Source organism: Panicum virgatum, chromosome 8K (assembly GCF_016808335.1).
Source record: "Panicum virgatum strain AP13 chromosome 8K, P.virgatum_v5, whole genome shotgun sequence".
NCBI lineage: Eukaryota > Viridiplantae > Streptophyta > Magnoliopsida > Poales > Poaceae > Panicum > Panicum virgatum.
The window spans coordinates 1,999,050-2,011,554 of NC_053143.1; the positions used below are offsets into that span (position 1 = coordinate 1,999,050).

Sequence of the window (12,505 nt, forward strand, 5' to 3'; positions counted from 1 at the left end):
GCTCTAGGTTTATTTTGCTTAAAAGCAACAAAGAGTGGATCCTTATTTTCAAACTTTTAGCTTTCAACTTTCTAGTTCTTTAACCATTCTAGGTAAGCATCTATACTAAGCATTCATGGTAGAAACTTAATCAAGCATCAAGATTAAACTCTTATCATAATGCTCTTCTTACTCTGTGTAGCAAAGGGGTATAAGCAGTCTCATATACCGCGAGAAACGGACGATTCGAATCGATTTTCAACCTTGTAAGGTAAACCTAACTCACACGCTTGGAGTATTGTCGAGTCACACCCAAGCAACCGTTGACCTTTCTTTCCATCTCGTGGAGAGGGTCACTCTCCCCGACTACAGGGTACCACCTCGCCCCTGCAGCCGTGGTGTAGCGCTACAATAAATAAAAACGTCCTATCTCTAAGAGAGAGTGAAAGGTATCTCCACGACCCGGTCCGATTGGTTACTAGGCTTACCGCTACCATATTCACGGCATGTGGCTAGTACTTTCAAATGCTTAACCACCGCTACCACACCTTTCGACCTTAACAAATTTCATCGACACCGACAGGTCTCAATCAAAGACATGAATCATCGCACATGACCCGTCCGTCATCCTTATAGTGATTGCATGTAAATAAACAGTACAACTCCTATCAGCTCGCGAGTGACAGGCAACCACTCGACTTTTACCGGCATTATTAGCTTAGCATCTAGTCGGAGATAATGCTAGTACTCAAACAAGGATACCTAGGATCATGCAACTAAGGTTTCAAACAATTCCTAAATACCTAATGCATCAGTAAAGGAATTATAGGTTGCATAAGTGAAAGTATTTGGGATATGTCCGGGGCTTGCCTTCTGAGCTCTCAGGAACGGAGTTAGCAGCCTTGGGCTCTTCCGAGCGTTGGCTCGGGTCTTCTGCTATTTCTATTACGTTAGCTTGGACTTCAGGGACTTCTCCTTCTGGTTCCTGGATCACTTCATAGTCTCCATCGGCTAACGTCGAGGTGCCTACATGATGCAATGAAACCAAATTAAAATTGAGTAAAGCTTTCCTTCCTAAAGAAAGGAAAGGTTAAGCAAAGCAAGGAAAAACACACTTAATCACACTAAACAACTGAGTTGTTTTCATTAAGTAACATAAATTGCTTTCTAAATTAATTTAACTATTACATGAAGTAAGGTGGGTGGGTGTTAGCTTGGAACAAGCAATATTTAAAAGACACCCTAACAAAAATAAGATAGGAACAGGTTCTGAAGCTAGGAAAATTATACAGCACAGATCATTTAGGGACTAAACCACATACCAAAAAATCAACTCATTTTATGCAGCCAATAATTAACTAAAATTCTAGCAATCAGACAGCATATTTAAATTAAACATTTTGCACAGATTGCACCATAGCAAGATTAGGTCCAGAAATTTTACTGAACCCTCCTAACAAGGAAATGCAGCTACTGTAATTTTTCCAGCAATTAATTCTGTCTGGAACAGTGGTATAAAATCCAACATTCAAAAGCATTGATATATCTTAACAGAATTTTAACTACTGATTCAGACCAAGACTAATGCTCAAATTCTAAAGAAGATGAAACATGTTATAAAGAGTGTTCAGTAAATTTTTCAAGAGTTACCAACAACTAGATCTTGCTCACAAAAATAAACTCATACTAGCATATCTAATTCAAATAGTGTAGCTAGACAGTTTCTCTGCACTAGATAATTTAACCATGAAGTACAATCATCAAATAGAGTCTAGCATAAAATCTTAGCTTCAGAAACTGAATATAACAATCAATACAAAATAAGTAAGCATCAGCTCATGTAAGCAAGAAATATTTTCTAACCTAAGCTACCAAGCAAATCTATCCATGATATTTTAGCAGCAACACAGGCATAGAACGAGGAATTATTCTGCCAAAACTCAACCCTAGCCGAGCTATAGTACTAAAGTTTTAGCTAAAACATGCTTTTACTAAATGATTTTGTAACATTAAAAACATGCAGAGACTGACCAAAAGTTATTAACCAAAGTTGTAGAGCTAAGTTACAGGAGTACAGCAAAATTAGTTTCACATTTTTCTAATTTTTTCTACGATTAACTATGAATTTTCAAACTTCACTGGAAAACAAAGAAAGAGGGACTGAAAATTTGTAGATGGCCCCCTAGAAAGAAACAGATCCTTGCAATGTGGCCCTTGGCCACAACTCGCGGCGGGGGTGGTGCTGGCTGGTGAAATTCCGGCGAGCTCGCTCGCCTGCGGTGAGGGGTAGGGGGTGGAGCAACTCAAGAGAGGGCCAGAGGGGCTAGGAGTAGGGTTTGGCTCGGGTTGGGAGGTCGGGGCGGCGCTGACCACGGCAGCCAGGAAGCCATGGCGGCGGCCGGGGGCGGCGCTCGCGTTCCGGCGAGGGCACGGCGCAACACGGCCAGCTAAGGCGCGCATGGGCTAGAGGGGGTTCCAGGGATGCTGACCGGCAACCTGGATTGGAATGGAAAGGTCGGGAGGTAGCAGATCAACGGCAACTGACGGCGGCGGCGAGGGGTGCTCGTCGGCGGGATATCTCCGGCGACTGGCTGACGGCGGGAGGTGGTCGACGAGCTTCAGTGAAGGGAGGCGCTGCTGCTGGTGTACTCGGGAAGGGCTGGGGCGTAGCGTAGCTGCGACTCCATGGGCGAGCAGACGCGGCGGCGGTGGAGAGAGACTCCGGCGAGGTCGTGCGCAAGGGAGGAGGAAGGGAGGGACGGTTCTGGTGCGCGGAATGGAAAGGAGGGAGCGGTGCGTATCGGCTCGACTAGAGGGAGAAAAGGGGCTCGCCGGGGCCTTGCCACGCAAGGCCGGCGAGGTGGCGTCGGGCGGTGGCGGCGCGCGTGCGTGGTGGCACTGGAGGAGGCCAACACGACGGGGGTGGGGTCAGGGGAGCTGCAAGGGTGCCACGCAGGGCCGCTGCACGCCTGGAGCTAGCAGCTGCGTGGCGCCGGCGGCGCGGCGGCGCTCTGCATCGCCGGCGGAGAGGGGAGAGAGAGGTAGGAGAAGGGGGGTCTGCCAGGGACTTGTTTGTAAATTACAAAATCTCCAGGGATCTGACTGTAAAACAGTTTTTCCTACTATTCTAGAGCTCAAATGAAGTTGGTCCAAAAATGAAAGTTGTTCAACTTTTCAAACTCTACAACTTTGCTTTAAGGACCTAAGCCTGAATCTCAAAGGATAACATAATCCTTTGAAAATTAAGAGGAGGATTCAAATTAAATGGGTTTTCACTAATTATAATGCTATTTCACAAAGACCAGGTGTTTAAAAGTAATTTTTCTGCAAAGTAATGATTACATGAACATTTACAAACAAAACCCTAAACATTCAAACATTTACCTCCCTAATTCAAACATTTAGCACAAAAGTACTCATTATTTCATGTAATTGCACATATGCCCTTAATTTTATAAATTTAGCCCAAAAATTGCATGACATTTAAACTCAAAAATCATGATTCATGTCTGAATCCTATGTTTTAAATCCCAAGTAAAGTTTTAAACACCAGGGGTGTCACATTCTTCTACCATTATAAGACCATATTATTTTAAGACCTTAACGTGGGATGACATGCTATTGAAACCTACTTTTGAATGTCATGTAATGCCTCACAGGTTTTTAAATTTATATTTGCAAGTTGCTTTTGGAACCTGCTACAAAATTGTTGATGCTATATAGTTTTTTGTGCGCTCCACTTTTTGTCAAGGTTTTCTTATTTTGTCAAGCTCACAAGCCAACTCCAGCTGGCTCGAGCTTGTCAACGAGCCGAGCTGAGCCGAGTCGAGCCTTAAGTTTGGCTCATTTATTTAACCAAGCCGAGCTGAGCCGAGCCGAGCCAAGCCACCTTTGTACCAAGCTTTCATGAGCCGAGGCAAGCCTGGCTCGGCTCGTTTCCACCCCTACATAGGTCCAAATCGAAGCCCTCGACGATGCTTACAACTTTGGTATTCAACATTTTGTCATTTGAGGTCATTTAGATCTCCAAATTTTCTCTGCAAGATTATGTTGTCCTGGGTTGTGCAAATATATCTGAGGTTGACATGATCTCATGGATAACTTTCTTTATCTCTATTCATTCATGCTTAAGTCTCTCAAGCCCAAGGTTCATTGAATGTGTACACCTAGGAACATGAAATGGGTTTTTCAACCCATATGGTCCATTAGTAGATTGGTTGGGCTTCATCCGATAGGCTGGATTCCTTCGGACTCGTAGTTGGTTTCGGGCTCTGGATATAAATGCCCCAAATTGGGTTGTTTTTCTGCAAAAACACAACATACTCCAACATAATGCACATGTGAAAACGGGGTTATTTCAAGTACGAAGTGGCGAGTTAGTATAAGAATTAGTCCAAAATCTCCACTCTCCACCTAAATAGCACAAAAAGTGTACCATTAACGACTGCCAACAAAGGCCGAGGGTGTGCGGGCGGTATGGGAGTGCCGACGGTGTATGCGTGATTGACGGACAGAGAATTTTTTAAAACGGCAAATCGGGCATGCGGGCGGACGGGGGTTTTCGGCTTCACCACGAGGCGGTCGCGACTACCCTTTTCTATTTTTTAGTAGTACTTGGTTAATGGCCCGTGCGATGCTACGGGCACATAATTTTTAACAAAATAAAATAATTATAATATATAGATCCCACATACCATGGTTACACCTTTAAGAAAATCTCATAGGACATAAATGTAATTTTTATCGCTACCTTAACTGTAGCCAAGATGGAAACCAAATACTAATTTTTTAGCCTCATTTTTATATAGTCCGGTTTGGCTAAACTCTTGCACTTGATGTAGGAGATCGCCTTTGTACTAAACTGAAAGCCACTTATTACCATATAACATATTAAGGTGACCATGCAAATACACAGCAAAAAAAAATATCAAATTTGTCTGCCTTCTGTTGAAGCAACACTGGACAAATAGTTGATTTTCAACCCCTGCTCGTGTCACAATTCACAACACCCACAATGGTACAATTAATTAATGCTGATTTATCTAGCAATGCAGTGCCACATTAATCAATCGATAGTCTAATCAATCGATAGTCCTCTCGCACCTACAACATCTGATGTGATAGCGACTTCTGAAAAAAAAGTCCCGGACCCAAACAAGGCCTAAATGTTGAAGCAGGCCGCTCGCCACTCCGCCAGGCAGCCGCGGTCGGGGCGTGCAGAGTCTGCTCCGCCGGCGCGCGATACAGCAGATGCAGCGCGGCGAAGGCGGGGGCGGGAGAGCTCGTGCCGTATCGTGGCCAGCTCCGGCGCCTCGACCCCTCGGATGTGTTGATGGTGATGACGGACGACGGGGCCAGGATGGTGCCGGCGACGCGGCCACCCCCACAAGCAGCATCTTCATCAGCGTGCGCGGCGGTGAGGCCTGTGGCCGGTGTGCCGTGGCGCCGGGCGGAGTGCGACGGGACGCTTGGCCGAGCAGGCTGCGACGGGATGGACGGGCAGGCTGCGGCGCCACGGGCGCGGCGAGGCCTGCGACAGCTGGGCGGACGGGCTGCAGCGGCGAGGCCGGCGACGGCTGGGTGAGCGAGCGGCGGTGCGCAGCTCCAATCGGGTGGGGTGCTCGCCCCTTGGCACAGCTCCTCGACGACGGCCACGACAAAAGCAAGACCGCTGGAGCTCCTCCAAGCACATCAACGAGATGCGATTTGCTCTTATTCGGGTCTGATTTGAGTTTATTGTGCTTGATTTATTCATTTCCATGGATTGTTAATCGATTTCATGGATTTCTCTCTTTCTTAATCGATTTCGTGGGCGTAGTGCGCCGTGGCCTCCGTCGGCGGCCATCCCCCACGCCGGCGCCCCTCCCTCTCCCGCCGCGGAGCCGGACGTCGGACCGTGGAGCTGCGGCGGCCGGATCCCGCGCGCCGCCGTCCACCTCTTCCTTCCTACCTCGCCGCGCCCCTCCTCCCTCCTCCCTCCTTGCAGCGCGGCCTCCCGTGCCCGCCTGCTCTCGGGCCTCGCCGTCGCGGGGGACCCGCTCGGGACGGCGGCGTGCGTCGCCGTGGGGTTCCAGCTCGGCCCGATGCTCACGACGGCGGTTCATCCAACGCCGCGAGGCCCGCCGTCGGCCATCGGGATCCAGCTCGCCCCGGTGCTCGCGGCACCGCCCCTCCCCTGCTCCCTCGGCTGCCACGGCGGCCGCGAGCGGGCGGCAGCAACGGGAACCAGCAGCAGCGCGGATCCAGGCCGACACGACGCGGAGGGGCGTGAGCGGAGCCTCGGATCGAGCCGGATCCCGATGGCCGACGGCGGGCCTCGCGGCGGCGCTCGTCCTAGCGCTGCTCCCGGGCGAGGCGAGGCTCGCCAGGCGCACGGTGTGGGCGGTTCATCCAACGCGCGAGAGCGCCCGACGGCTGGACGAAAACAATCGGACGTTCAGCATCGATCCGTGGCTGATCGATCGCACGGAGGACCATTGGTAGACAAAAAAAAAAGTATTAGTTTGTGTCTTTTTAGTTGTAGAGATAGAGATAGTGATATATATAAGTAGTAAGTAGAGAAGAGATAGAGATTTTAGTAGTAGAGATAGTAGAGAAGAGATAGAGAAAAGATTTTTTTTTAGTAGTAGAGAAGAGAAGAGGAGAGAAGAGGAGAGAGCATATTCAGTAGTTTGTCAGCACACTACTAAAAAAAAGTAGTTTGAGTAAAGGTAGAAAGGTCTGTCCATAATAAACAACAAAAAAAGCCGCACTGCAGCCCAGAAGCTGTTGTGCCGCCGCTTCGCCGTCCATGGCCGCCGCCGCTTCGCCGTCTATGGCCGCCGTCGCGTCGCCGCCTGCGCGCCGTTTTCACGCCATCGCTCGCTGACGGAGCCGCCCCGCTGGCCTCCAGTGTCGTCGCCTCGCCGCTCGTGCGCCGTTGCCCGGAAGCCGCCTTGCTGTTTGTGGCCGCCGGCCTCTGCTGCCCTCATCGTCGATTGTCGTGTGCCGCTGTCCCACCGCGCTGAGGAAGGTCGTTGGAGATGACGGGGAGAAGAAGTTCAACAATTCGATTTATTCGTTGTTCTGATTTCAACAATTTATTTTCGCAATTTCTACATTTTTAGATCAAATGTTAAATATGTTGACGAGAGATGTTGAAAATTCTGTGCGGAATGTTGAATATGTTGAAGGAAAATGTAGAACGTGTTGAAGAAAATATTAAACATGTGTGCAACTTAATTGGGCCAAGGTGAACTTTAAAGATAGACGACTCCCCATTTCCGTCCAACTTTAAGCCCATTTCAGTTTACGTTGGACTTGTCGCTTTCCTAGGCTGGAAATCATATACATCTTCCGAAAAGTAAGTTTTTTCAACTTTTACTGTTTGAGATTCGTGCACTACACTTCTATTGTTAGATCCCAAAACCCTAATCCTCCTCCTCTTTCCCTCCCCTCTCTCCTAGTCCCCGACGACGACATGGGCGGGCGGGCGGCCGTCGTCCCCGCCAGCGCACCCCTGGCGCGCGCCGGCCAACCACTCGCCGCCGACGAGCTCCAATGTTCTCGCCGCTGCGCGGCGCCGATGCATCTCGCCGCGCGCGGCCGCTTCCCACCATCGTTCGCCCTCGCAGCAACCACGCGGCTGCCGCCTCGCGCAGCCCTGCGCCGTCGTGCACGTGCCGCTGCCGGCCGGAGACCAAACGGAGCTGCTGCTGTTGTATATTCAACTTTTCGAAACACTATATTCAACATGCTAAAACACTATATTCAACATTTTAAATAAACTGGTCCAACATTTGAAACAAAAAATGTTGAAGTAATTCATCCAATTTGTTGAGCCAGTACAATCAAACTGTTGAACATAGTGAATGAAAATATTGAACATAGTGAATCCAAATGTTGAACTAGTTGAATGGGCCATCACTAATTGGGCCTTGATGGGCTTTATAGATAGATCTCTTAACTCCTTTGGGCAGATGGATAAGAAGCGATTGTCTAAAAAAAAAAGATGGATAAGAAGCGCTTTCCGTCCAGTTCTAGAACTCGCACTACTCCCGTGTCCGTGTGATCCAAAGACCCGAATCGTCCCGTCACGTAATTCCCATAGCTGGAACTGGAAGCTCTTTCTCCCCAAAAGAAAAAAAAAGTAGAGGAGCCCCGCTCTTCCCTCCCTTCCCCTCACCGCCTGCGGCGGCGCCTGTTCGATTTCTTCCCCTCGCGCCCTCTTCAGCTGTTCCGGGTTCCAATCGAAACCGAGAGCGCGCGGGACGCGCGGAATAGGGAGATCCAGTGGCCGAGCCACAGAGGGCAAGTTAGATTAGTTGACCGAGGTTACCGGCCGCCTTTGTGTTCTCGTGTCATGGGGATGATGTTGCTAAATCGCCTCATGTTCAAGCAGGAGCGGAGGCGTCGCCGGCGAATCCGAGCCCACAGTAAGCCTCCCCTTGGTCCTCTCGATCTCTCTGTTATTCGTCTCTGCTACGTTGTGCTCATGTCCTGAATTGAAATCTGTCAGTACTGTTACCTGTTCTGCGTATTTTTGCTCCATGCCCTTATGGGCGACGCTCAATTGCTGCCTTTTATGTTTCTTCATAAAAAGATTAGATTTTTATGGTGTTTGCTGGTAGCGGCTTATGTTTTCCCACTGTTATCCAGTGGAAAAATACTCTCCTTTTGGTTGGAGGAGCAAACCGATACATTTAGATTGATATAAGCAGTCTATCCAATTCATTGTTTGTTGTGACCATATAAAATGTTAGATCGGTGGATTCTTGCGTTGAAATGTGGAATTCTGCATGAACAAAATTGGAACAAATTCCGTAGTAAATTGGCTGAAAGGCTCCTCCATCATGTACTTGGGTGGATGGCAATGTTTTTGCTGAGGGCACACAGCAATTTTTTTATGGTTCGTACTCCATTGAAGCTTTTTCCTTGAATTGAAACAAGTCGCCTTTTATATGCTTTGGTGTAGTAAGGTTTATAGTAAGCAATTTAGTATTCTTGTATATGTTGGACACTAGAAAAGGTTGTATTGTTATGCACATGTTATGATTGTTTTCTCCTGTTAATATTGATATTATATCTATTTATTTAGTAACATGCATGATACGCCGCAGATCAAAAGTCTACTAAAGTGCCCAAGGAAAAGGATTCACTCTGCCAAGAAGATGATCATTATGAGGATGGTAAAACATCAAGATATTCAGGGCCGAATCTTCCTGAGGTATGGCATAAACGTTGGTTATGGAAAGCTTATATCAAAACTAAAACATCAGTATTCTTTCTTTAACTGCTCAAATTGATGGACCTATGCTAGCTACATAAAAGTTTGTGAAAAAGATCTATTATTTACCCCTTTGTTATTGTGATACTGAAAGCTAAAGTCTAGTTTCCTCTATACTGATGTGAGTTTAGTCACATACTTACATGGCAACCATAACAAAAGTCTTTGTTTGAAATATTCAGCTTCCGGAAACCTGTGCACCTTTGGTTCACTTCCCCCCTTTGAAAGATGGAAACACATAACCAAATGCCATCCTTTTTTAACTTGATTACCATCTGGTCGGTAGTTACTTGCAGATTTACATGAGTCATTAAAAGTACCTTGTAGAACTTTGGCAGTTTTTGTTACATATCACTTTAAGATGAAGTAACAGCCTAACAGGTCCCTGCTTTGTAGTTCCCCATTCTGAGTTCCTGGGCTCATTTCTCTATGAAACCTTCCACTCGCTCTTTGTAGAAATAGGAGCAATCATGGCTGTATGGTTGGAGAAAGAGAAAGATGATCACTTGTGAACTTGAGGATACATGCATAAGTGAGACACTTCACTGAATTGTTCCATTGCTATGCTGCAAACAAGTTTCGACAAGTCTCCACATTTCCCTGCTCAGTATTGATTTCACTACAAAGCTTCGTACATCTACAGATGTCCTATTGAACTGCACATCCTTGTATGGTCTGCTGCGTAGTTGTGAAGGCATGTGCCATGTACCTTATTCTGTAGCTGCCAAAGCTTGCTAGGCTGTTTAAGTATCCATTAATAATTTGTACCATATGCAGAAGTTAATATACAACATGCCGTTTAGGATATTGACATGGTTTGCAGTGTGAAGGTTTGACCAATAATTTCTTTAGAATTATGACATTGAAATATGATATAGTGATAGTAGCTTGTCGCTTTAGCTACTAATAAGAAGTGTTATTTTGGGTAAACCCAGAGTCACCAATACCACACTTCTAGAAATAAGGAGAAGACAAGCTTACCTAATATGAACTACAATTGTATTGCATTGCACTATGTGTCGCTTGCACATTTGTACAAACATGAAGAGACCACCTGTGATAGAATTTTACTAAACGTAACCCCCGTTGCTTAAAAAAATCTGAAGAAATTATTTGCCTCAACAGTTCCAATGTTGAAGTTTTTTCTTTTCCATGCTTTTGCAGGATGTCTGGTGCCATATACATTCCCTAATGCCACTGCGAGATGCTGCCCAATCTGCTTGTGTATCTCATGCGTTTTTACGTTCTTGGAGGTGTCACCCCAATCTAAATTTAACCGAGACAACAATCTGCTTGAACAAAAGTGCATGCAGAAAAAAGGGTGGTATAGCAAGGTTTTTCACCATGAGAGTTGACAACATTCTGAAAAATCACTCAGGCATCGGTGTGAAAACACTCAATCTTGTAATCCCTGATTCTTGCAAGGTTGATACACACTGTCTTAATCGTTGGCTTCAGATTGCTATTGCACCTGGGATTGAAGAAGTCCTAATTTCTTTTCCTCAAAATTACAAGACAAAGTACAGTTTCCCATGCGCACTTTTATTTGGTGGGTGTGGAAACTCAATTCGACATCTCTGTCTCATTGACTGTGCCTTCCGTCCCCCGGTTGGATTTGATTGCTTGAGAAGCCTGACAAAGCTGCATCTATATGAAGTTTGTATCACGGGGGATGAGTTAGGGAATCTTTTCTCCAATTGTTTCACTCTGGAGCAGGTGCAACTCAGGTCTTGCGGTGAGCTAATCTCCCTGAAGATGCCATTCTGGCTGGAGCAGCTCAGCTTCCTTCGTGTGTCTGAATGCAACATGCTCCAAGTGATTGAGATCAATGCTCCAAACCTCCACACTCTGAAATTCTTCGGTGACCCAGTACACCTCACACTTGGAGAATCAGCGAAAGTGAAGAACCTAACATTTAAGCATTCAAATAATAGCTCTATCAGTTATGCTATTACCAAGCTTCCTTCCACTGTGCCAACTCTTGAAACTCTTGGAGTAACTTCGTTTAGCGAGGTATCCTCTGAAACTTTAGGTTACAGATACCAGTGTTATGATGTGTGACAGTAGTCATGCCCTGAAATATATTTAACCTGGTATGTTTATGCAGATTAATACACCTGTGGTAACCGACAAGTTTCTTAATCTGAAGTGTTTAAGGATTTATCTTTCTGGTGATGAGGTTTCCCCCCCAGCCTATGACTATTTGTCTTTGGTTTCGTTTCTGGATGCTTCACCTGCCTTGGAGACTTTCATCTTGAGTGTAAGTTGCTTTTCATCTTGCATATTCAGAGAAGAAGTGTTTATCTTGCAATATCTGTGGTTAGATTTAAAGGACACCAATTTGATCCCTTGCAGGTACATCACAAGGATGTGAAGCATGGTTCTGTTTTTGGGAATGCCTCGCATATGAGGCAGATTCTTGGGCACAAGCATGACAGGCTCAGGAAGGTGCAGATTAATGGCTTCTGGGCAGCAAAGAGCATGGTTGAGCTAACTTGTCATATTCTTGAGAATGCAACATCCCTTGAAAGTCTTACAGTGGACACCATATTTGATGGGTTCATGGGTGGTGATGTCCGTAGGTGCTCTATCCAAAGGGGAAGTAAATGTAGGCCCATTCCCAGGGATATGATATTGGAAGCACATAAAGCGCTCACGGCTGTCAATAGGTACATCCTAGGAAGGGTACCTCCTGCAGTTAAGTTAAATGTTTGGGAGCCTTGCAGTCAGTGCCATGCTATAGATGTTCAGTCACCTTAATTTTCCAATATTTGACCATTCTACAGTGCTGCGTACTGTTCCCATGACTGTTCAGTTTTAGTCTGATCTGAATGCATTTTTTTTTTTAGCTTCATGTGTGTGAGGGACTGAGGGTCGAGTCAATAAACAACTATTTGGATGGTGTGGTTTGCACTTTGTTTCTTATGTTATCATACTATTTCGACGTTGTGGTTTGATTTCGTTTTGGTAGTTTGCTTGGACTTAAAGTTCATTGGGCTTTATAAACCTCAGTTATGATCCGTAGGCGGGCTGCTATATATTAATGCCCTGTTGTTGCCGTTGCATAGCTGCAGTGTTGCATTTCTGCCTGATGGGCACCGCGCCACTAGTGTACTGCATCGTTTTATCAAGTCGGTCTCATACTTGTGAGGAAGTTGTATGAACGGAATGAATAGGCGCCAGGATCACGAGCAGAAGCTGCCGGAGCTGAGGAGGAACCGCTCGATCACCGCCGCCCTCTGAAATAAACCAGCTCTATGT

General features: G+C 46.3%; 2 protein-coding genes across 4 annotated transcripts; both read left to right on the top strand.

Moving 5' to 3' along the window:
- The first annotated feature begins 5,130 nt into the window (after window positions 1–5,130).
- On the top strand, window positions 5,131–6,760 carry LOC120646057 (translation initiation factor IF-2-like). Its single transcript, XM_039922763.1, has 2 exons — window positions 5,131–5,699; window positions 5,798–6,760. The coding sequence occupies exons 1-2, from the start codon at window positions 5,230–5,232 to the stop codon at window positions 6,528–6,530; spliced, it is 1,203 nt and encodes a 400-aa protein (XP_039778697.1). The 5' UTR covers window positions 5,131–5,229; the 3' UTR covers window positions 6,531–6,760.
- Window positions 6,761–8,011: 1,251 nt separating this feature from the next.
- On the top strand, window positions 8,012–12,205 carry LOC120646059. Of its 3 annotated transcripts, XM_039922767.1 has the most exons (6): window positions 8,014–8,393; window positions 9,078–9,184; window positions 9,701–9,776; window positions 10,409–11,257; window positions 11,352–11,504; window positions 11,600–12,205. In XM_039922767.1, exons 4-6 carry the CDS (start codon window positions 10,436–10,438, stop codon window positions 12,002–12,004), a joined length of 1,380 nt encoding a protein of 459 aa, XP_039778701.1. In that variant the 5' UTR covers window positions 8,014–8,393; window positions 9,078–9,184; window positions 9,701–9,776; window positions 10,409–10,435; the 3' UTR covers window positions 12,005–12,205. The 3 variants fall into 3 exon arrangements, with proteins under 3 accessions (XP_039778699.1, XP_039778701.1, XP_039778700.1); XM_039922765.1 differs by lacking the exon at window positions 9,701–9,776 and having other exon boundaries at window positions 8,012–8,393; XM_039922766.1 differs by lacking the exons at window positions 8,014–8,393; window positions 9,078–9,184; window positions 9,701–9,776 and adding an exon at window positions 9,795–9,938.
- Window positions 12,206–12,505: the final 300 nt, after the last annotated feature.